Source organism: Theropithecus gelada, chromosome 2 (genome assembly GCF_003255815.1).
Source record: "Theropithecus gelada isolate Dixy chromosome 2, Tgel_1.0, whole genome shotgun sequence".
Classification (NCBI taxonomy): Eukaryota; Metazoa; Chordata; class Mammalia; order Primates; family Cercopithecidae; genus Theropithecus; species Theropithecus gelada.
In genome coordinates this window covers 92,676,931-92,701,046 of record NC_037669.1, presented here as the reverse complement: position 1 = coordinate 92,701,046, position 24,116 = coordinate 92,676,931, and the positions used below count along the sequence as shown (strand labels likewise).

The 24,116-nt window shown below is 50.6% G+C and overlaps 1 protein-coding gene across 5 annotated transcripts; it reads right to left on the bottom strand.

Moving 5' to 3' along the window:
* Positions 1-513: 513 nt before the first annotated feature.
* Positions 514-19,477, bottom strand: CSPG5 (chondroitin sulfate proteoglycan 5). 5 transcript variants are annotated; one of them, XM_025374995.1, is made up of 5 exons: positions 17,291-19,477; positions 15,549-16,632; positions 11,556-11,744; positions 7,975-8,131; positions 514-1,047 (listed from the first exon to the last, which is right to left on the bottom strand). In XM_025374995.1, the coding sequence occupies exons 1-5, from the start codon at positions 17,385-17,387 to the stop codon at positions 886-888; spliced, it is 1,689 nt and encodes a 562-aa protein (XP_025230780.1). In that variant the 5' UTR covers positions 17,388-19,477; the 3' UTR covers positions 514-885. The 5 variants fall into 5 exon arrangements, with proteins under 5 accessions (XP_025230780.1, XP_025230781.1, XP_025230783.1 ...); XM_025374996.1 differs by having other exon boundaries at positions 8,056-8,131; XM_025374998.1 differs by having other exon boundaries at positions 18,568-18,923.
* Between the last annotated feature and the right edge of the window lie 4,639 nt (positions 19,478-24,116).

The window sequence follows — 24,116 nt, the reverse complement described above, 5'->3', positions numbered from 1 at the left end:
GGAGGCTGAGGCATGAGAATCACTTGAACCCAGGAGGTCGAGGTTGCATTGAGCCGAGATCACGCCACTGCACTCCAGCTTGGGCAACAGAGTGAGACTCTGTCTCAAAAAATAAATAAACAAATAAATAAATATAAATAAATATACATCCTTGGCCAGGTGCGGTGGTTCACACCTGTAATTCCAGCACTTTGGGAGGCTGAGGTGAAAGATTGCTTGAGCCCAGGAGTTTGAGACCAGCCTGGGCAACATAGTGAGACCCTGCCTTTCCAAAAAAATGATGTATAAATTAGCCAGGTGTGTTGGCATGCACCTGTAGTCCCAGCTACTCCGAAGGCTGAGGTGGGAGGATCACTTGAGCTGGGGAGGTAAAGCCGCCATGAGCCTTGCACTCCAGCCTGGGCGACAGAGCAAGATTCCACCTCAAAATAAATAAATAGATAAACAAACATCTTCAGTGGAGGTAACTCAACTCAAACTTAAAGGAGTGGACACAATGACTAAGAAAATGAATAACTTTTTAAAAAGTTTTATTTCAAGAACTTTGTGTTTTTACTGGTATTTCAAAAAAAGGTGGGTCAAAGTACAAAAAAAAGTCAGTTGAATAACAGCACAGGTTTAGAAATCACAGCGGCAGAAGCAATGTACAGACAGCACAGACAAAACAACCCAATGTATGCAATTTTGTTCAGTTTCTTTGCTTATTTTAAGTATTTTTTTTTTTTTTGCCTCCTGTACAAAATACATCAAAGCATGCCATGAGATCAGAAAAAGAAAAGAGTTTAACAAATGGTTACAAGAAATAGACTCTGTACAAGAGGAGATAATGTTTCTTTCCCCTACCCCCACCCCCACCAGCCCCGCTTCCTCTCTTCTTGCTCTGTTTTAGGTTAAATTATTCTGAAGACAGTTCACATCCAAGTCAGCCTGGTCACCTTTGCCACCCTCAAGTTTGGGCGACATGGAGTTCTGGATGTTAAATGACTCCTCCTCTTTCAGGCAGGATTTGAGAGCCTCCTGGATTTTGTGGGGAGCACTAGGATCATCCTGGAAGAGGGAAAAAGTTGGGGTGGGGGGAGACAATGCATACAGCAATCAAATAATAATATCAGGTTTTTCTATCTGGCTGAAGGAAGCATCACTGAAACAAGGAAAAAGCTCCAAGACTTGAATTAACTAAAAGGAACCAAAGTAACTCATTAGCAGCAACTTTTTAGGAAAGTCATCCTTAAAAGCAATGGCCAGGCAGAGAGGAAAACTTGACAGTAATCAGCTTACAAATACCTTTAATTTGGGCCATGTCCAAGGTTTTCTCTTGAACAGAGATCGGGAAGAAAGAGTCCCTTGGCCCAGGTGCCTCTATAGCCTCATGTGTTGATGAGCTCTGCGTGGCCTGCTGAGCCCGGCCTTCCTCTGGCCTTCCATCCTGTTGAGTTTTGCTTTCACAGAGATGTCTTGGTCAGGGAACATGTCTCATCAGTGTATACAGTGGGGTATGCATGAGACTGGTAAAGTGCAGAACTGCTCCTGGCTATGCTAGGGGCCTCTCTCCCCACAGTAAGAGCATGTCCTCTGAGTAGAGGTCAAAGATGTGTCAGTCTCTCATTGTCACAAGTGAACCTGCCAAAAGGATGTCCTCAATCCAAGCCCGAATGAACCTGGCTGCCTCAATGGCTTGCCACACTCTGCATCACATGATATTTGCACTGCTGATTCTAATGTAATAATCCATGTATATTGCCTACAGCCCTGTGACAAGCTCTCTCTGACAAACTCCTGAACATGAGATGAATTTGCATTTTATGTATATATGTATGTATGTATTTATTTATTTTTGAGATGGAGTCTCGCTGTGTCACCCAGGCCAGAATACAGTAGTGTGATCTTGGCTGACTGCAATCTTGAACCTCTTGGGTTCAAGGGATTCTCGTGCCTCAGTCTCCCCAGAACCTGGGATTATAGGCGCTCGCAACCATGCCTGGCTAACTTGTATTTTTAGTAGAGATGGGGTTTCACTATGTTGGCCAGGCTGGTCTCAAACTCCTAGCCTCAAGTGATCCACCCACCTCGGCCTCCCGAAGTGCTGGGATGACAGGTGTGAGCCACCACACCAGCCTGAATTTGCCTTTTAAAGGTTCTCAGGAAGCCCACACTAGCACAAAGTCCTCCAGGTCTGCATTCTGCACATTCAGAGAACTTCTGTGGCAACTCTTGCTTTACTCATTTCCTTTAGGACCACCTAAGGGGAATATACCTAGTACCATTCAGTGGGCTTCAGTTCTTTCTCTGGTGCCCCAAACAGCTGTTGTAAGTGCTTGGAACTCTGCTGATGGAAGAGGGTGTGTAACCACTAAGGCAGATTCATGGATGGCAAGAAGGTAGACAGTGTCCTAATCTGACCAGCTAGCTAAGGCCATTCTTGCTTCAACCACTACCAAAATTCAAGATTACCATCATGCTTAAGGACCAGGGTGTTCTCCACAGAAGTCTGGTGAGTCCTCGTCTGTGCTGCCTGCTACTGAGTTTGACCCATAACAGCACTAGGTTATGGGAGTGATGAGTTGGAAAGAAAGTAGGGAGAGACCCCAGGCTTTCCATGGTGCTTGTACACACAGGACACCGGGGCGTCCACGAGTTCTGTGCGTATGGAAATCACTGCCAGCTGCCCAATGGCCACAGCCTCACTCAGTGCTTCTCCAGAGGCCAATATTAAGGAGGACAATTTAGTAGAGTTTCAAATACTTCACACATGATTTGTAGACAGGGGAACACATGTTTCTTGTCCCAATGAGACAAGAACAAGACAATGAACTTCACAGAGTACTGAGGCATACATGAGGCAAGGCAGCTGCACATAGCACGTGTAGCCAGTTGAACGGTCAATCACTGCTTAGAATCAGAAAACACTGTGCAGCGACATAAATGTCCATCTGCTGAGAAAGAAAGATCTCCATGATACACTGATTGAAAAAAAAGTAAGGGGTAGAACATATGTATAGCAAAATCTCATTTATGTTTCAAAAATATAGATATATATATACACACACGTGTGTACTTTATGGAGAGGGAAGTGGGGGTGACGTAGAGCTGCACTTTTTTATTCCATGTACTTCTGTACTGTTTGGGGGAAACCATGGGCATGAAAGCTTGAGAGCTGAGCTAACACTATCGTTATGTAGGATAGACTTTGAATCACACTAAAATCTGAAACAGGACAAGAGGACCTATACTCACCTCTCCTCTTACAAGGATACAACTTGCTTTTATGTCTTTCAAGATAACCTCTCACCCTCAACTCCTTCATCACATATTCTTTGGGTGTATACAGGGGTACAGAAACATTCTCATAATGTGAAGAAAAGTAGACTAAGGGACTCCTCACAGACCCAGGTCTCAGAGCTCTGATGCCATGAAGGTGGGCTCCCAGATTAAACCTGACCCCTCGAGGGCTCATGAGGTCCAGATTAGAAAACTGCCTTCTGAGCCAAGGGATGGAAGAAGCATATCCCAAAAGCAAGAGATATGCAAACAGCGCTATTAGACAAGCTGAATCCCTCCAACAAACACAACAGGCAAAGGAATGTCTACACCAAGATGGGGCTCTCCTAACCCAGGTGTTTGCTCTAGAACTTGATCCTATTAAGCCAAGGGTAGCTGAATTCCACAGCAGGTCCAACTGCCTTTGACTTAACAGAAGTACCTCATCACAAGGGAGCTGGATCAATATCTGGCATAAGTTTCTAGGAACCACTGTGGACTCACTGCTCCCAGCTTTCAACCCCAGCAATATGGACACCCTTCAACCCAGGGGTCATGTGGGTTCAGGTCTGGACCCCACTGGTCAGAGGCAAACGTCTATTGGAAGAAGGTGGGCAGTCAGTGCTTTAACAAATACATGCAAGAGGAGAGTCCGGGAAGTGAGAGTTAAATAGGAAAAAACAAACAAACAAACAAAAGCACAGGGGCATCAATGGAGAAACCCTAGTAATAAACTGAAATCCTGGAAGGTCTGTCAAATCTTAGTACAACCCAAGTTACCCCCACGGTCTCCACAGCACCGTTGTGGGGACCACCAGGGCAGCCCAGTGTTGGGGCAGCTGCCCTGAGTTTCTGGTGGCTTCATTCACGCAGTGTGCCTGGAGCGCGGGCAGCTTCCTACACTCTCCGTGCCTCCTGACATACCCTTCAAGGCTGGTTGTTCAGCTACACAAGACACTTACACAGACTCAGCCTAAGGCTGGCCAGCTACAGAGCCGCACATCAGCCTGAGGGCAGAGAGGAGTGGAGGAGGGAAGGAGGTGCCACTGGTACAGATACCAGCCACTGACCCTTCCCTGTCACAGGCCCAAAGCCCCAGACTTTTTTGTTTGCAATCTTTTCAGAGTGTGGCTAGTAGAGGTGATTGAAACAGTGTAGGAAATTGACCTGCTCAACCTATTTTGCTTATATAAAAGAAATAGGCCGGGCGCGGTGGCTCACGTCTGTAATCCCAGCACTTTGGGAGGCCGAGGTGGGTGGATCACGAGGTCAGGAGTTCGAGACCATCCTGGCTAACATGGTGAAACCCCGTCTCTACTAAAATTACAAAAAAATTAGCCGGGCGTGGTGGCGGCGCCTGTAGTCCCAGCTACTTGGGAAGCTGAGGCAGGAGAATGGCGTGAACCCGGGAGGCGGAGCAGAGCTTGCAGTGAGCCGAGATTGTGCCACTGCACTCCAGCCTGGGTGACAGAGCGAGACTCCGTCTCAAAAAAAAAAAAAAAAAAAAAGAAATAACACCTCCATGAGAATAAATAAAACTCTCCAAAATTTTAGAGAACACCAATACCAGCAAGGAGTTTGGGGGCGGGGAGAGAGGGGTGGGGAGAGGCCACAAGGCAGGCTGGACTCCAGTGCCCCCTTGTCTCTCCTCCCGGCTCATCTGGAGGATTTCTCACTCTCCCTGGCTGCTGGCACCCCTTGGAGGCAGTCAGTGTGGCGGCTGTAGCAGTGAGCAGGGCTTCACTTCATAAACAAGTGGCAACAGTGTTCATCAGCAATGCCCACAAGATCTTGAATATGACTAAGTTTGACCTTTGGGTGAGGTGGAGAGAATTAGAGATGAAGGCAGAAAATCCACCAGTACATTTCCTGCTGGATAGGAGAGTCACCTCTCTGCTTTCAGAGAGGAGAGGATGATGTCCCCTTGGGCACAAGCTGACAGAAAGACACCAGCCTCAATCTCCTTGGAGTCTGGGTATTTGGTTAAAAAAAAAAAAAAAGGGGGCCGGGCGCGGTGGCTCAAGCCTGTAATCCCAGCACTTTGGGAGGCCGAGACGGGCGGATCATGAGGTTAGGAGATCGAGACCATCCTGGCTAACATGGTGAAACCCCGTCTCTACTAAAAAATAAAAAAAATCTAGCTGGTCGAGGTGGCGGGCACCTGTAGTCCCAGCTACTTAGGAGGCTGAGGCAGGAGAATGGCGTAAACCCGGGAGACGGAACTTGCAGTGAGCCAAGATCGGTCACTGCACTCCAGCCTGGGCGACAGAGCGAGACTCCATCTCAAAAAAAAAAAAAAAAAGAAGGCATCAGCCTCAAGATCTAAGAGGAGCCAGGAGAGAACCAGAGCCAGATCTTGCTGCTTCCTAACGGATGGCTTGAGTGCTGCCTTGGCCACCCCATCACCCTGTCTCAGGCATAGCCCACCATGGCTGACACCCTCACCCGCCCCGTAGCTGACCCCCAAGCCTCATGCTAGATCACCACTGCCTGTGGCCAACCACCCACTGTGGCCGACCACCACCCTTCTGTGGCTGACCACCCCCTGCTCTGCTGTTTTCAAGGCTTGCCATCTTCTGAACTAAGGGTCAGTGGCAGTGTTCAGGTACAAAAACCTCACTTTCCACAAAGCTGGATCAGCCAAGAACAAGAAACCTTTGCACTGGCTGTGTAGCCAAGCCCTCCAAGAGGAGCTCTTTCTTTTCCCCCTCTGGGAAGAGGAAAGGTGTCTGAAGCTATGGTACCAGAAACACAAGGGTCAGAAACTTTCCTAAGGACGCTTGCACTCTGTCAAGCGGAGTGGGAGGACTCTGTCCAACCGTGGACAGTGAACATGCTGACTACAGGAGCTCCCACCGTGGCAGACCTGCTGCCATCTGCAGGATGGCAGATTGGCCAGTGGAACCAAGAGCCCCCGTAGCAGGCCATCACTCACTAGTATTCAGCAAGTGCTGACTGTGTGCATGTTACTGAAGAGGGCGGGGTAATGTGCTCACCGAGAAGAGCGAGCGAGACTGTCCTGCCCTCAGGGTGCCTACATCTCTGTGGGTTGATGAACATGGTGACCAATCTTACAGTTTATAAGACATAGTGTTTCCTTGGTTATAATGTTCATCTTGACTTTACTTGTTGTATCTTGGTACATACCAAGTGAAATAATCTGTTCTTTTTCTACCCTTTACATCAAAGTCTTTAAAAAATTATCCTAAGTTTACCTCTTTTACTTCATATTTAAATTCACCCATTTACTTCTCCTGTACCAGGCCAAGATTTCCTATTCTGGGGTTTTGTGAATGAGGCCACACATTTACTCTTATTCTCTCTTCCTCCTTCTGGGGCTGCAATTTCCCCATCTATAAAAGGAAAAAGGACAGTCATGGTAGCTCACACCTGTAATCCTAACACTTTGGGAGGCTGCGGCAGGAGGATCACTTGAGCCCAGGAGTTTGAGACCAGCCTGGGCAACATGGCAAAACCCCGTCTTTACAAAAGTTAAAATAATGAGCCAGGTGTGGTGGCACATGCCTGTAGTCCTAGTGACTCAGGAGGCTGAGGCAGGGGTATCACTTGAGCCCAGGAGTCTAGGTCTGCACTGTGTAATGTGGTAGCATTAACTACCTTTTAAGAGCTCTGCAGCCGCAAGTGGCTAGTGGCTGTTGTAGTAGACAGAGCAGATATAGAACACTTCTATTTCACAGAAAGTTCCACTGGACAGTATTGGTCTAGATTGCTGAGGCCCCTGTGAGGTCTGACACTCTAGGGTCCATGATTTCTAAGAACGTCTTCTAAATTTCTTCTTAAACTCCATTGCTTCAGTCTGCAGTCTCAGTTTAGCTTGTTTATCTGTGTAATAATCTGTGTAAAAATGTATTTATCTTGAAGTATGGAACCTGCATTATATAGAGAATTCTAGGATTTGGATGTGGCACGATTTGGGATTTGGATGGTTTCTGCCTTGTTTTCGAAATTCTCTCTAGTATTTTACTGGTCTAATCCAGGCAATACACTAGGCCACAGTCTTTAGAAAATGGTCTATTGGGATCTTTTATTGGATTTCAACTGATATTTATAAGCCCATCCTCCTAAGAACAGGATTATTCCTAGACTTAAGGCTCTGCCAGTGTTTGGTTTTCAGGCCTTGGCCCTAACCAGCTGTGTATAACCCTGCCAGTTCTTAGGGTCTTCAAATAGCAGCAAGGACACAGAACTCTTTCCACCCATCCCAAAGAGCAACCATCATTTGCTTCACTGACCATCATGAAATTCCTCAGCAGTGAAAGCAGAGCCTTTCTCCTTGATAAGGAAAATAAGACAATAATCAGACTTCTAAAGCATAGATGAAGCAAAAAGTCATGAGTAATCCTAGAAAAAGATCTTCTCAGCCAGGCAGGTGGCTCACGCCTACAATCCGAGCAGTTTAGGAGGCTGAGACATGAAGACCACTTGAGGCCAGGAGTTCGAGACCAGCCTGGGCAACACAGTGAGAACTCATCTCTATAAAAATTTTAAAAAGAAAAAGACCTTTTCTATTTAAAGTTCTGCTTGTCAAATAAGTGATACATCATCAAGTGCTTATTCCCACCTTTGCTGCCCAACCCAGTTGCCCTAGGCTGACCTCCAGAGCTCTCTGGGGATTTCATACTTTGAAATAGACACCAGACATGGGCTAGGGGCCAAAGCATGCATAAGAGGAGAGATGTGAAGAAAACAAGTTACCTGACAGATAACGTTATCATAGTGAGCCAAGGCACGGGCATGGGGGGAGGAGGTACGGGGAGTGTTGCAAAGTTTCCTTACATTTGGGTGAGAGCCCTCGGCAATGGTGGAGAGGGAGAAGTTATCATTATGGAGTTCAGCTGGGGTCCGGAATTTGCTGATTAAGAGAGAAGAGTGAAGGAAAAATGTAAGTGAAATAATCACGACAAAACATGACAATGTCTCAGCTTCTGGATCAAATACTGTATTTCGGCCGGGCGTGGTGGCTCAACGCCTGTAATCCTAGCACTTTGGGAGGCTATGGCAGGCAGATCACTTGAGGTCAGGAGTCAGATTAGCTTGGTGAACATGGTGAAACCCCATCTCTACTAAAAATACAAAAATTAGCTGGGTGTGGTGGCATGCACCTGTAATCCCAGCTACCTGGGAGGCTGAAGCAGGAGAATCATTTGAACCTGGGAGGCAGAGGTTGCAGTGAGCCGAGATCATGCCGCTGCACTCCAGCCAGGCCAACAGAGCGAGACTCCATCTCAAAGAACAAACAAACAAAAAAACCAAATACTGTATTTCTTTCTTTATTAAAAAAAGTATTTTAAATTTTATTGGTAAGTGCAGAACTGTGCCTAGTGCTGGTTATCGGTTTTTAAAGGCTTTTCTTTTCTTTTCTTTTTGAGACAGTCTCACTCTGTTGCCCAGGCTTGAGTGCAGTGGCACAATCACAGCTCACTGTGCCTTGACCTCCTGGGTTCAAGTGATCCTCCCACCTCAGCCTCCCAAGTAGCTGGGACTACAGGTGCATGCCACCATGCCCAGGTAATTTTTGTAGAGATGGGGTTTTACCATGTTGCCCAGGCTGATCTTGAACTCCTGAGCTCAAGCAATCTGCCTGCCTCAGCCTCCCAAAGTGTTAGGATTACAGGTGTGAGCCACTGTGCCCGGCCAAATACTGTGTTTTATCAAATGCCACGGATTATCTTTTTTTTAAATTTTACTTTAAGTTCCGGGATATAAGTGCAGAACATGTCGGTTTGTTATATAGGTATACGTGTGTCATGGTAGTTGGCTGTACCCATCAACCCATCATCTAGGTTTTAAGCCCCACGTGCATTGGCTGTTTGTCCTAATGCTCTCCCTCCCCTCTCCTGGATTATCTTAAAACAAATTTTTTTTTTTTTGTAAAGATGAGGTCTTGCTATGTTGCTCAGGCTGGACTCAAATCCTTGGGTTCAGGTGGTACTCCTGCTTTGGCCTCCCAAAGTCTTGGGATTACAGGCATGAGTCACAGCATCTAGCCAAATGCCATGGACTGTAATAAGATGCACCATTATTTGATGTACCATTAAGAAAAAATAAAAACACTTCCACCACTTAAACCATCATCCAATACTTTCTTACACCTTAGAGGTTTTTTTATGTTTTTGTTTTTGTTTTTTTGAGACAGAATCTTGCTCTGTTGCCCAGGCTGGAGTGCAGTGGCACAATCTCGGCTCACTGTAGCCTCCACCTCCTGGGTTCAAGCATTATCTGGCTCAGCCTCCCGAGTAGCTGGGACTACAGGCGCCCATCACCACACCCAGCTAATTTTTGTATTTTTAGTAGAGACGGGGTTTCACCATCTTGGCCAGGCTGGTCTTGAACACCTGACCTTGTGATCCACCCGTCGTGATCCACCTGCCTCGGCCTCCCAAAGTGCTGGGATTATAGGCGTGAGCCACCATGCCCAACTGAGCTTTTCTTATATACTTGAAGTAGTTCATTTAGACTTTAGATAAGGGACTGACAACAATATGAACAGCTAGGAACCCATTTGTGCATGCCGGGGAATTACCACTACATCATAACTACCATGTGGCCAACAGTGATCATAAGATGCCAGTGGCTGGGCACAGTGGTGCATGCCTGTAGTCACAGCTATTTGGGAGGCTGAGGTGGAAGGATCACTTGAGCCCAGGAGTTCAAGACCACCCTGGGTAACATAGTGAGACCCTGTCTCAATTAAAAAAAAAAGATGCCAGTGATTGTAAGACACAATCCAATTTCAGAGATGTTAATATGTGGGGGAAAAAAGGTATATTTTAGAATAAATAAATTATGGCAGTATCTGCAGTGCACCAGGTGCATGTCACACCATCAAAGCAGTAACCAGGCTTGGGAAAGAAAGAAGGCATGTGGAGAAACAAGAGGGCCATGCTCTGTGAAAAACACAGGGCTGGCTAGAGGAGGAGGCCCTAGAATAGTGTCCTGCACCTGGCCTCAGCTCTTGCTTCTTCACTGCCCTGGCTGTTGTTCCTTTCTCTCCTCCATCCTCATCAGCAACTGCCGTGATTGAAGCAGTCCCATCTCCTGTCCCCTGGATACCCCTGCTCACCCACCCCCTTGGTGTAGGCGTGAGGAGCCAGGGGTCCAGGACTGTGTCTTTCTGGAGTGATCACGTGCGTAGATGCAGCCCGCCTCAGTGCACAGGCACAATGGAGAGGCCCTACCAGCCCCGCGGCGGTTAGCTGAAAGGCTGCAGAGAGCTGCTGGCATCTGTACATTGTGTGAGTCTACCCAGCAAAGGAGAAACAGATGGTGTTTTGTCCTTTTCCCAGGACCCAGGGAAAGTCCTTCAGTCATATTCTCTAGAGGAAGTCTCAGGTCAAGGGGAGGGGGATTAATGGGGCAACAGGTTGAAAGGGAAGTGGGTGCAGTTCTGCATAAATTGTTTTTGGGGTCCCAAGGAAGCTGAACTCCAATCTCCCTTTTGTGACTCCTGTGACACTTCCAAAAGGTTTTCTAACTTTGCTTAGTGATAGGAGTAATTCTCTCATAGCGTATAAGGTCACATCCTAGTGTTCAAGGCACGGGCTTAAAGGCAAACACATGTTGATTCTCACATGCACATAATAGTCACTGCTTTGCTAAGGGAAGAGCTGAAATAAGATTCTACATCCCATATGGCCCTTAAAATCCACAGTAGAGGAAGTTAAACCTAGTTCTCCCCACATATTCTTTTCAGGAGAGGTAAAGAGGATTTCCTTAAGTTCCTTGCACTTCCGATTGGACACAGGCTTGACTAGCTTTCAAAAACCAATGCAGTGTGGTGCTCAATAAACACTTTCTCCTCAGCATTCACCGAGGAGGAGATGGTTTTGGATGACAGATGTGAAAGAGATGGAGTTCCTCCACACAGAATTGTGAATGACATCTCGCACTGGCTGCTGGCTGTCACAGTCCAGGGAAGAAGGGGCTATCAGGAGGGTGGACAGACTGAGTAACTTACTTGGGGGCTAGAGGAGGAGTAGCTACATGCTGGTTGCCTTTTTAAAGCAGGCTCTCAGATGCCTAGGGCAGGGGTTTGGGAAAGCTGCTGGACAGCGGCAGTGTGCCACAGGGGCTTCACCTCTGCTGCAGCTCCAGCACATTTTGTGTGGGAACAGACGAGCCTGGGTGAATCTTTAGCACCAACAAAACAGCTGGGAATGGAGCACAGGTGCCAGAAACCCTCAGGACAAAGTCCCTGGATCAGTTGGAGGGGTATAGCAGGGTCGGGGGCCTCCCACACCCTGACCTGGGTGGACGGGTGAGTGACACAGACTCACTTGGTCCTACGCAGCTTGGTGTTCTCCGTCTTGAGAAGGTAGAGCTTCTTGGCGAAGAACACCGTCATCATGAAGAGCAGGAGCAGGACGAGGGCAGCTGAGCCCACGGCCACGCACATCACCTGGAAGTCGGTGATGATGGACTCGCAGCGCATCCCCTTGTGCCAGATGTAGTCCTGCGTGTTGCACCTGCAGCAGCGACATTGAGAAACCGTAGTGATGGAGCAGGCAGCCACGGCCACAGCAAGGGCCTGGGCCCTCACCCCAACACCTATCTCCACAGCCTGACAGCCTGTTCCTAAGGCCAACTAGAGCAACTGTAATGCTCCGAATCTGCACAGACCTCAGAGCTGGTGTGATCGCCCCCACCTTCACAACCATTCTATGAAGTGGGCCAGGGAGCTCTGAGGTCTGTGATATAAATGAGGTAACCGAGGAGTAGAGAAACCGAGTGAACTGGTCAAAGTTCTCTGACTGCTAAGTGACTGAGGAGGGAAGGGAATCCTGGTCTTCTGCTGTGCAGCCTCAATGAAGACACCAACAGGATCCTCTCAGGCCTCTCCCTGCCCTTGGCTCTGGGTGAAAGAAAGATGAAAAACAAGAGGAATAAGAGCTACAACTACAAAGTCCCAGGACCTGCCCTGCACATGCAAACCTATCTTGCTGCTTTGTAGTCCCACCTAGTTCATGTGGCTAAGAAGACACCAAAAAATAAGGAAGTGACAGACAAGGACAAGCAGAAAGATGGATGTAGATCTTTCTATCTCTGCAGCCCCCCAAGTTCTGCCCCTAAAGCTCCCTATTCTAGTACTATGAGAACTGTCATGCAAGCACAGTGAGAATCAACCCTCTGGGTGGGTTTTAGTCTTTTTGTTGAGTGACTTTCTCCTGCCCTTGGGGACATTCCCAGGCTCCAACTCTTCCAATGACATTGCTGTTTCCATGGGAACGAGGCTGCTTCAAAGAGGAAAGATGTGGAAGGATACAGAGGCAGGCAAAGGAGGGAGGACATGAACCTCAGGGTGAATGACAGACAAGAGAAAAGGGTCCAGAAATGGGGAAATTATGCACCAGAGAACTGGCTACTCCACATCTAGAATAGGGTGGGGAGACATGGCTAGCAAGAAATTCTTTGTTTTCCAACTGAGCCTCTGCCGTCATGGAGGGCTATCTGTTTGAGGTTGCCAGGGAATGCAGACCCCTCTAAGCGGGGCCCTCTACTCCAGTGTTCTAGAGAAGTTCCGCCACAGCTCTGCTCATTTCCCTGCAGTGGGTCAGGGTGACAGAGACAAAGGCACACTGCAGTCTGCAACAAACGGCTCAGCAGTCTCCTGTGAGTGGAATGCAAAAATAGTTTTCAAGCCATGGCCAGGCCTGGGTGTACACAGCCAGGGGAGGAATCTGGTAGGAAGGCCCGAATGTGATCCTGGGATGGAAGCTAAGCAAGGGGAACTGGAGTGGACACGTGGAGAAGCCCTTGTGAGGCAGTGAGAGGCTGGTAGACCCATGCTGGCAGAGCCATGTAGCTTAGTGAGGAAGACAATCTTATTCTTCTACTTGGGAATTTTCCGAGAGTTCCAGGAGATTCTGGGAATTTTTACAGCTCTCTAGAGCTGTAAAATTTCATACTATTATGAGGAGTTCACTTTGAAGGTGAAAATTCCAGGCCTCCAATAGGATGAAAGATGATGATTTTGCAAAGAGGTTGCACAACCCCCAGGCTACATCACTATAGTCCCCCAAACTGAAGTTTGAGGAGCAAAATCACAGGGTCTCCTCATATTTCTGGTAGCCCTTAATCAATGGGCAAGTTAGTTTATTGCCATATTTTCTTTTTTAAAATAAAACTGCTACAATTTCTTAATCACAGTACCTCCTTTTGGCAGTGGCTGGACAACTCCAAGAACTGTGTGGTCACGTCCTATGAGTGACCCTAAAGTCATGACCATTTATAAAAAAGAACTTCGGCCAGGCGCAGTGGCTCATGCCTGTAATCCCAGCACTTTGGGAGGCTGAGGCGGGCAGATCACGAGGTCAGGAGATTGAAACCATCCTGGCTAACACAGTGAAACCCCGTTTCTACTAAAAATACAAAAAATTAGCCGGGTGTGGTGGCGGGCACCTGTAGTCCCAGCTACTCAGGCGGCTGAGGCAGGAGAATGGTGTGAACCTGGGAGGCGGAGATTACAGTGAGTCGAGATTGTGCCACTGCACTCCAGCCTGGGCGACAGAGCAAGACTTCATCTCAAAACAAACAAACAAAAAAGAACTTCATAGAAAGAAACTGGAACTCAAGTTACAATGCCAAGGACAAAATACTCATTGCTTTCTATATGTTATTCTCTGATCACTACATCAGGACTTAAGGAACTTGAATTCTTCATATACCTGCAGAACGAACAAGAACAAGAAGGATGGAGAATGACACTTGAAAAAGAGATACCCTGGCCGGGCATGGTGGCTCATGCCTGTAATCCTAGCACTTTGAGAAGTTGAGGTGGGCGGATCACTTGAGGTCAGGAGTTTGAGACCAGCCTGGCCAATATGGTGAAACGCTGTCTCTACTAAAAATAAAAAGAGACAGTCAGATGACAGAAGTGCTCCACTTAGGACTAATGGAGACAACCCTCAAAGGAGTCTGAGGGCTCTACTCCACTTCTACAGCCAGTAAAGGATGGAGACAAGCAAACCACCTGATCACCCCAACCTGGGATTCTTCTGGAATCAGGCGGCAAGCTCTGCAGCAAGTTAAATACCTCACTGTGAGGGCAGTTCCCAAGAGTGAGGTGAGTAGGGTAATTACTGATGAGCTGCAGACAATGCCCTTAGGGAAACTAAACTCTGAGTCTTTAAAAGGATTATGGATATGATATCCCAAGGTAGACAAACATCAAAGTAGAGAGAAAAAAGCCACCTCCCAAAGTCAAGAAACACCCCTCCATCTGCAATACGAAGACCCTCAGCTTGATTTTACCTGTGTGAGTAGCTGCATTTTGGGGTCTGTTTCCAAGAAGGTCCTTCCTTTTGAGTTTGCATGCCTACATCCCTTCTGAGGAACTGGCCCCTCCTCCCTCTGTGCACAAGGCACAGAGCAGTGTTCAGCAGCTGTCTTTAACCCACAGAGTAGGTTTATGGGCCTACCCCTCTCACCAGTACCGCCAGAACTCTCTCCAGCAAACACTCCTCAACCCAGCCCTCTTTCCAAAAGTCTTAAAGAAGTCCCTTCATTTTGCCTTTTTCTTTTTTTCTTTTTTTTTTTTTTTTTGAGACAGAGTTTCGCTCCTGTTACCCAGGCTGGAGTGCAATGGTGCGATCTCGGCTCACCACAACCTCCACCTCCCAGGTTCAAGCAATTCTCCTGCCTCAGCCTCCCGAGTAGCTGGGATTACAGGCGCCCACCACCACATCCGGCTAAATTTTTTATGTTTTTTTTTTTTTTTTTATTTGATACAGAGTCTCGCTCTGTCGCCCAGGCTGGAGTGCAGTGGCACAATCTCCGCTCACTGCAAGCTCCGCCTCCCGGGTTCACACCATTCTCCTCCCTCAGCCTCCCTAGTAGCTGGGACTACAGGCGCCCGCCACCACGCCGGGCTAATTTTTGCATTTTTAGTAGGGTTTCACGTGTTAGCCAGGATGGTCTCGATCTCCTGACCTCAAGTGATCTGCCCACCTTGGCCTCCCAAAGTGCTGGGATTACAGGCGTGAGCGACGGCGCCCAGCCTCATTTTGCCCTTGTAACTGAGGGTTTGGGTAAGGACACAACGCACAGAGGAAAGACAGAATCTTATTTCTGAGGAACCTCTCCTAGTGATAAGGTCACAGGAAGTGTATTTTACGAAGTAATTCTGTAGAAGCCTGAGTGAACATTTCTCCACCTGGGAATCCTACGACTGTACAACCTCTTGCAAGCTGTGCCTGTCACACTGCCCTCTGTTGAGTCGGCCTCACATACACACTTCAGTGTCCCTATGCACCTGCCTGCCATGCCCTTACCTGCAGAAGGCCCCTATGTTCTCCACCAGGTAGCACTGGCCGCCATTGTGACAGTAACTTGGGAAGAGGTCACACACTGACCGGCAGGAGCCATTATGCCGCACAAAGCCACTGCGGCACTCAGTGCCATTTTCACTGGAGGCCAGGTCCCTGCCTGGCTCTCCTGGGCGGGGCCTGAGGGCGATGCTGCTGCCGGGGACCGACCCCAGAGTGTGCTGTGGAGGGACAGCATGCCATCGACTGTTGGGCTGGCCTGTCCCGGGCCCCAGACCGGGCTTCCCAGTGGGCACTAGAAGCTCATTTTCATCTTCTAGGTCTCCACCTCCTACTGCATCTTTGTCATCCTCCTCCTCCTCCTCCTCTTCATCCAAGTCATCGTAAAAGGATGTGGTGGGGTAGAAATCAGATTCATCAAAGGGGGTGAAATCATCGTATAAGTCAAGCAGGCTCCAGGAAGGGGTCTCTCCCTCAGTATCAGGGTGGTTCTCTGAGGTTCCTGGTGACCCTGGGAAGCTCCCCAGGTCTGCGCCACGACCCTCACCATCCAATCCTTGGAAGTAGTCGATGTCAATGATATCTGATGCCGGTTGGGGCTCCAGGGTGCCCTGAAAGGGGTAAGTCGGCTCTGGCCCTTGAGGGTCGGGTGTGCTGCCCCCCAGGTTCAGCCAAACCTCCAAGGGGCTCTCCTTGGGGAGTTCAGAAGCTGGGCTCAGGTTGTCGCCAGGGGTGGGGGAGGGTGGCCCGCTGGCTTCTGTAGCCTCAGGACTGGCAGGGGGCATGACTGACTGCCCGAGGACCTCGTGGGGAGCCTGGAGCGTAGCTGGAAGGGCCTGGGCATCGCCACTACCCGCCTCTGCGGTCACTCCTCCCAGGCCTGGGTTGTCAGCCTCCAGCCAGGCGGTGCCGGTCGCCTGCAGCACCTCCTCTGGCCCGGCCAGCTCGCCGCCAGGCGCGGTCCACGACGCCTCATCTTCCCCAGCCGCTGGTGGGCCGGCTTCTTCCCGCGTGTCGTTGGCACGCGGCTCCCACGCCGGCCTGCCCTTCACCAGCTCTTCGGCCTCGACCGCGCTGCCCGCCTCACGCGCTGCGGGCGGGAGGGCGAGGGGCGGGGCGTCAGGGCGGCGCGCTGGGGAGCCCTGGAGCCCGGGCCCGACCCGGCCAGGTCCGCTTGCCTAGACCCGGTCAACCCAGACCCCGTCACCCGCAGACCCCACCGCCCCAGTGTGACCCCAGCCACCCGGCACCTCTAAGCCCCGTCCCGGAGTCTGCCCCCAAGCCCAGGATCACAGCCCGCCCAACGGCTCGCGGCTCGGGTCCCGCCGGACCTGCCCCGCCGTCTGAGGAGCCGGGCCAGGGCGGCCCCCAGCTCGGCCCACCCAGAAGTCTCACCCTCGGGAACCCACCCTGAGCCGCGTCCACAGGCGCGCTCCTTCAGCTCCAGGTTCCGCCCTGAAGTCTCACCCTCAGGCCCCGCCCCAGCCCCGCCCCCGGCCCCGCCCCCAGCCCGCACAGCGGCCCGCGCTCTTGGGTCCCGGCTACCCCCACCCGGGTCGGCCTCCACCCGGGTCGGCCTTCCCCGGACCCCCACCACCTCCTGGGACCCTTCCGCCGCCCGGCCGTGGCTAGGCGGTGCCCCGCCCCCTTGCCACAGCTCACGGCTCCACCTGTCCCTGCAGCCAGCGGGACCCCTGCCCTGGGTGGGGCGCGAGGGCCGCGGGGGTCCCGGGCGCAGTCATACCTACCCGGCACGGCCCCAGAGGCCAGGACCAGCGCGGCCCCCAGAAGCAGCAGCAGTGGCGGCGGCCCCCGGCCCGGGCCCCCGCCCCCGGCTCGCCCCATGGCGCGGCGCCCCGACCGCTGTCCGCGGTCCGCCCGGCTGGCTGCGCCCTCGGCTCGCCCGGCCGCCGCGCCTCCCGCCCGTTCTGCGGACGCCTCAGCCCACGATGGGCAGCGCGAGGAGCCGCATGCCGCCGCCGCCGTCCGCCGCTGTCCCCGGCGCGCCGCGCCTCCCCGCCTCCCGCGCCGCCGCTGCCGCCGCTGCGCTCAGCGCCGCCCTCACCCCGCCCGCCGCGCCGGCCCCGCCGCACGTAGCGCTGACGCCGGCCCCTCGGTCCGCCTGCCAGGGGAACAGACAGACCCCTCGCTGGGGACTAGGAGACACATGGACTGGGAGCGCGGGGCAAGCGTACTTGCGCGGCGCGGCAAGCGGCGTTAGGCGACAGGTGCACGGGCGGGAGACCTGTGGGATGGGGCCACGGTCCTGCCCCAGGTGAACAGGCGGCACGGGGCCCCGACCCGGAGGAACCCACCCGCCACGCGGCAAGCATGGAGGCGGGGACGTCGCGGGCCCAGATACCCGCAAGGTCGGGGCGGGGCTCAGAAGAGCCGCAGGGGGCGGAAGCAAGAGCCCCCACTGTGGAAACAAGCCAGGCCCGGGGCGCATGGAGCCTCTCGAATTTCTGCACCAATCCCGTGTTCCGGGCGGGAAGGCTCTCAGGGAGGTCTCCGGGTCTCCACCAGGGAGGGGCGGGCGTTGGCAGAGCCTGGCAAGGGGGCGAAGCCGACGGCCCAGGCTCTAATCGGATCAGACCTAATCCGTTCGCAGCCAAAGCCACTAGCCCAGATCTCGCACAGCCAGGCCCGCCAGAACGCATCCCTGGAGCAAGGGGTGAGACCCTCCCTGGGACTGCGGCTACCTCGCCTTCCTTCTAGCCTCCTCCGGGCAGCCTGGGGAGTGGCCTTTAATCCTGGTCCCTTCTCCGGGATACGTCGTCCCCCAGGTGTCTCAGACCACCAAGACTCAGATTCCTAGGTAGACCAGGGGGGCCTAGATCCCCAGCCGGGCACACATGGACGCCTGGCTTTAGAGTATCTGTGGGGCCCATTCACAGCTTCAGGGCTCACAGGGCAACCCAAGACCACTCACCAGGAGGTCTGCTTAGTCGGGAGGAGGCACCGCAACCTAGTCACTTAGTTTATTCCCCCAAACTGACCGTCTACCCCTTAATGTGTTATTCACCCAAATGTGACAGTTCAGGGTATCAGCCCAAGGAGACAGGACAACTCCAGTATTTAAGAGACTCTCGGTCCCATTTCTGTCTTAAAGGACCAAGTAAGTGACCAAGATGGAGATTCCATCTCCTAATCTTTCTTATACATGTCTCCAGATGGAGTTGCCTTGGTTCAACACCTGTTTCTCCGCAGAATTATGGCTGCATCCTATTAGCCTAGCCTAGCGTCTCTACTTCTCCTGCCTGGTAAACTCCTCATGCCAGAAAAGCTCAGTTCTTATCACCTTTCCCTCTATGAAGCCTCCTCAGCAGTTACACTTATGCCCATCATCTCATCTTACCTACAGTTAATCCTCACTGGACTGCAAGGCACTTGAGTGCACAGGGCTGGTAACAGAGGGAGGCTCCATATCAGACAGGCATAAATGAACGAATGGCAACCACCCACACCCAACCCGTAACTGTGGTCTGGAGCTCCTTGAAAAAAGGGGTAAGGCTCTTTCTTTCACAGTTTCATGCTGCCTCCAGGGACCAAGTAAAATATGTTTGAAACAATAGCCTTCTCTAAACAGGGCACCATGTAGGGCTTTGCACTCACCTCTTGGCCACAGAGGCAGCAACACACCCTTAATTGCCTCCAACCCATCTCGGCTTCCCTTGTGTGCAGCTTACCTCCTGTCACCTTTTACTGTATGTAGACTATCTGTGTTCCTCTGCTTGTTTCCTCAACTCGGGTTGTGGCTGTCAGAATGGCCTACCTCCTCCTTCCCTTCCTGAGGTCGGTCTGTGTGGGAAGGCCTCATGGATGGGTTCCTTGATGTCTGGGGCATGACAACCACTCACACGTTTTCAACAGCGTTTGATGGAGGAAGTTCTCCCACTCATTTTAAATATATTGTGTTAACTATTTAAGTATCTTCCCTTTCCTGGAGATGAAGTCTGCTAACACTTACTTCAATGTGTTTTTTTTTTTTTTTTTTTTTTTGCGACGGAGTCTTGCTCTGTCGCCCAGGCTGGAGTGCAATGGTGTGATATTGACTCACTCACTGCAACCTCTGCCTCCACGGGTTCAAGTGATTCTCCTGCCTCAGCCTCCTGAGTAGCTGGGATTACAGGCATGCCACGCCCGGCTAATTTTGTATTTTTTGTAGACACGGGATTTCTCCATGTTGGCTCAGACTGGTTTCGAACTCCAGGCCTCAGGTGATCCGCCCGCCTTGGCGTCCCAAAGTGCTGGGATTGCAGGCATGAGCCACCATGCCCTGCCCAATTTGGGATTTTAAATCAATTGTTGCTACTCAGTTTCGTTCTGATCTTCCCTAGTGGATCTCAATAGCAGTTTGAGAAGTGAGCATAGCACACTTGGTTGGGTAACACCTCCACAAGATGAATGGGAAAACTCAGTCAGTGGAATGTGATGGGAAGGGCAGGATTCAGCATCAGTGTGACTTTGAGTTAGCAACTTGTCTCTCATATGTGAAAGTGCTTGGTAACCAGTGTCAAATGAATATTTATTCTGAGCACAGGACTGTGGTAGGGTAGAAAAGAGACAGAAGATGTAGGAACCACAGAGTGAAAAAAAGGGAAACTGACGTCCTTATACTCATGTCCCCATATTTATGTCTCTTGCCTCTGGGCATCAGGGATGTTTTATGTGGCAAGTTTCTTCATCCCTCTGAGGTTCTTACTGGGTTGGCAGCCTGCCTCCAGGGCTCAGGTAGGCTCAAGGTCCATTGCCATGAAAGCAGCCAGCCTCCATCTGCATGAAAAGCCCCTGGTTTGACCAGGGGGCTGCAGTCCAGAGCAGGAGTGCTACAATTGCCATGGTTGGGGGCATAGCTGCGTGGACTGGAAGTTCCCGGCTTTAAGTCCGCAGTATTAACCATTAACATTGATATGGTTTGGATGTTTTATTCCCTCCAAATCTCATGCTGAAATGTGACATGCAGTGTTGGAGGTGGGCCTAGTGGGAGGTGTTTGGGCCATGGGGGTGGATTCCTCATGAATGGCTTGGTGTTCGAGGTAATGAGTTCTTGCTTCATGGGTTCATGTGAGATCTGGTTGTTTACATGAACCTAGTACCTCCTCTCTTCTCACTCCTGCTCTCACCATGTGATGCTGGCTCCCCTTTGTCTTCAGTCAAGATTGTAAGCTTCCTGTGGCCCTGACTGGAAGCAGATGCTGGCTCTATGTTGTGTACAGCCTGCAGAACCGTTAGCCAAACACACTCTTCCTTATAAATTACCCAATCTCAGGTATTCTTTTTTTTTTTTTTTTTTTTTTTTTTTTTTGAGACGGAGTCTCGCTCTGTCGCCCAGGCTGGAGTGCAGTGGCCGGATCTCAGCTCACTGCAAGCTCCGCCTCCCGGGTTCACGCCATTCTCCGGCCTCAGCCTCCCGAGTAGCTGGGACTACAGGCGCCCGCCACCTCGCCCGGCTAGTTTTTTGTATTTCTTAATAGAGACGGGGTTTCACCCTGTTAGCCAGGATGGTCTCGATCTCCTGACCTCGTGATCCGCCCGTCTCGGCCTCCCAAAGTGCTGGGATTACAGGCTTGAGCCACCGCGCCCGGCCTCAGGTATTCTTTTATAGCAACACAAACAGGCTAACACAAACATTAGTTTTTAGTTTTCCTTGTGCTAATGTGCCTAATTCTTCACAATCACACTACAAATATCTTGTCAGTCCTATTTTACACATCTGCAAATGGAGAGAATTAGCAATTTTGTCCAAGAGCACGCTAATGAAGTGGTAAGGACAGGATTTGAACAAAGACCCTGATTCCAAACCCTTTCGTTTCAATATGGAGGTTTTCATTCTTGCTTGAGAAATCAGGACACAGAGGTAGACTATGAATTGGCAGAACAGAGGACCTGCCTCCTCCCCTCCCCAACTCTCCTACCTTCACTTAGCCATTTAAGAAATAATGCCATGATCTCTTACCAGGGAACACAGCAACAAGACCAGACTCCTGGTTCTAGGCTGCATGGCAGTCTGCTCTGTGACCATTTTATGTGATGTGCCTCTTTACACCATCCCCAGAAAGGGAAGGGCTAAGAGGTAGGGGTCTGAGTTCTTTGTGCTGACCACCACCTCCGCACTGCAGAAAACTCTGGATTCTCAGTTGAGCAAGTGCTGTCATCTAAGGACATCACAACCTGAAGAAGGTGGTAATCTTGTTCAGGCAATGGGTCTGCAACCAGATGGGAAAGGCCTCTTGAATTTCATTACCCCAGAGCCAAACCAGCTGGGAAAAAGCCACATAGCACAAGCAAACACAGGGCCTCACCATGTGGAGAAACTTTTTTTTTTGAGAGTTTTGCTCTTGTTGCCCAGGCTGGAGTATAATGGCATGATCTTGGTTCACTGCAACCTCCACCTCCGGGGTTCAAGCAATTTTCCTGCTTCAGACTCCCGAGTAGCTGGGATTACAGGCATGCACCACCACACTGGGTAATTTTATATTTTTAGTGGAGATGGGGTTTTGCCATGTTGACCGGGCTGGTCTCGAACTCCTGACCTCAGGTGATCTGCCTGGCTGGGCCTCCCAAAGTACTGGGATTACAGGTGTGAGCCACTGCGCCCGGCCAAGCAACTGTTTGCAGAAGAGACCTGCTGCCTCAGCAGGTGACCTACGCACTTCTCGGGCATCCTGTAGCTACTGTGGAATAAGCTGACTGCAAACAGGGATGCCACAGGAAACCCATCCATGTCTGGACCAAACCAGACACATCAATCAGCCTGTGCCGATTTGGTTGGATGCACCGTCTATCACCTGCTCAGTTCTGAAACTGCTACAGAAATCTGCTAGGGAGGATCAGAATGAAACTGTGTAGCTATTACCATCCAAGACTGTTCCCACTTCCTTACATTCTTCTGGACCAACTGCCCTGAGAGAGCACCTTAGATGGTAGATTGCCACAGAACCAGAGCAGGAGGCATTTTCCTTGTCACTTGTCTGAAGGTGGTTGTCACACTGTATTAAGGCACGGCTATTTTCCAGAGGCCTGCAAAAGCTGTATCCTAAGGGGAGGTGGGAGTATCTCCCCTGAAGGGTAAAGTTGCTGTCAGAATTAGTCAACTGGCTGCCCTCTATAGGTTAAAAGGGCATGGAAAGGTCTTTGGGGGCAGTGGTAGTAAAGATGACTACAATTCTGCATGGCAGGCTAAGAGCAGGGGTTCCATAAGAATTGGAACAGGGCTAGAGCTAGCTACAGTTGGTTTTGGAACCTGTTTAGTTTGATTCATAGCACCTTCTCTATCCCTTTAGTCACCCTTTGTGTATGACAGTGTTGCCTCAACTTTGTCCCAAGGACTTCAGGATCACAGGTGTATCCTAATGGCCAGAGTGCTGGCATGCCTAAAAACAAGCCACAGGGAAATGAAGCTGGGGGGAGAAGCTGCTCACAAGGAGATCCAACAAAGGAGGTTTGGGTCTGAAGGCAGGTAGCGCTTCCTTCAGGGATATACCTTTGCCATCCCATTCTGAAACGACCTCCTTAAATGGAGATAATCCATCAACAGGGAATTGAGGGTACTTTCACATTGTTTCCAGGAAGACACCCCCCTTTAATGGGAGCAAAAGAACTATGCTCCTGGAACTGTAGAAAGCAGGGGTTTTGTAATAAACAGTTACAGGCAGAGCGGTTTGCAGAGTACTCTCACAAACTGGCATTATATAGACAAAAGGGTGCTCTGGGTATTCAGATGGATATTTTTCCAGAATGAAGGTCAACCCCTCAGGCTACCATATCCAGCAGGACAGAAATCATGGGAGACCACGCAATTCACAGACTATCCACATTGTCCACCCGGAAGTTGTCCCCAGGAAATTTTTTGAGAGTTTTGCTCCTGTTGCCCAGGCTGGAGTACAGTGGCGCGATCTCCAGCTCACCGCAACCTCCACCTCCTGGGTTCAAGCAATTCTCCTGCCTCAGCCTCCCGAGAAGCTGGGATTACAGGCATGTGCCACCACACCCGGCTAATTTTTTTGTATTTTTAGTAGAGACGGGGTTTCTCCATGTTGGTCAGGGTGGTCTTGAACTCCCAACCTTGGGTGATCCACCCGCCTCGGCCTCCCAAAGTGCTGGGATTACAGGCATGAGCCACCACGCCCGACCTCCAGGAAACTCTTGATTGCATTTATTTTCTTTATGAACACTTGGAAGAATACAAAACATTTTTTATTAACCATTTATGGTCTTGTACCCCACCCCATTAGAATAAATGGCCTGGATGGCATAGGCCCTGCATACTGTATTCACAACTGCAATTTCACTGTATTAATAGACCAATGTCTGGCAAATAGTGGCTCCTCAGATGTTTACTGTATGAAACATCTCATACAATAAACTGTAAGGGGCCGGGCGCGGTGGCTCAAGCCTGTAATCCCAGCACTTTGGGAGGCCGAGACGGGCGGATCACGAGGTCAGGAGATCGAGACCATCCTGGCTAACACGGTGAAACCCCGTCTCTACTAAAAAATACAAAAAACTAGCCGGGCGAGGTGGCGGGCGCCTGTAGTCCCAGCTACTCGGGAGGCTGAGGCAGGAGAATGT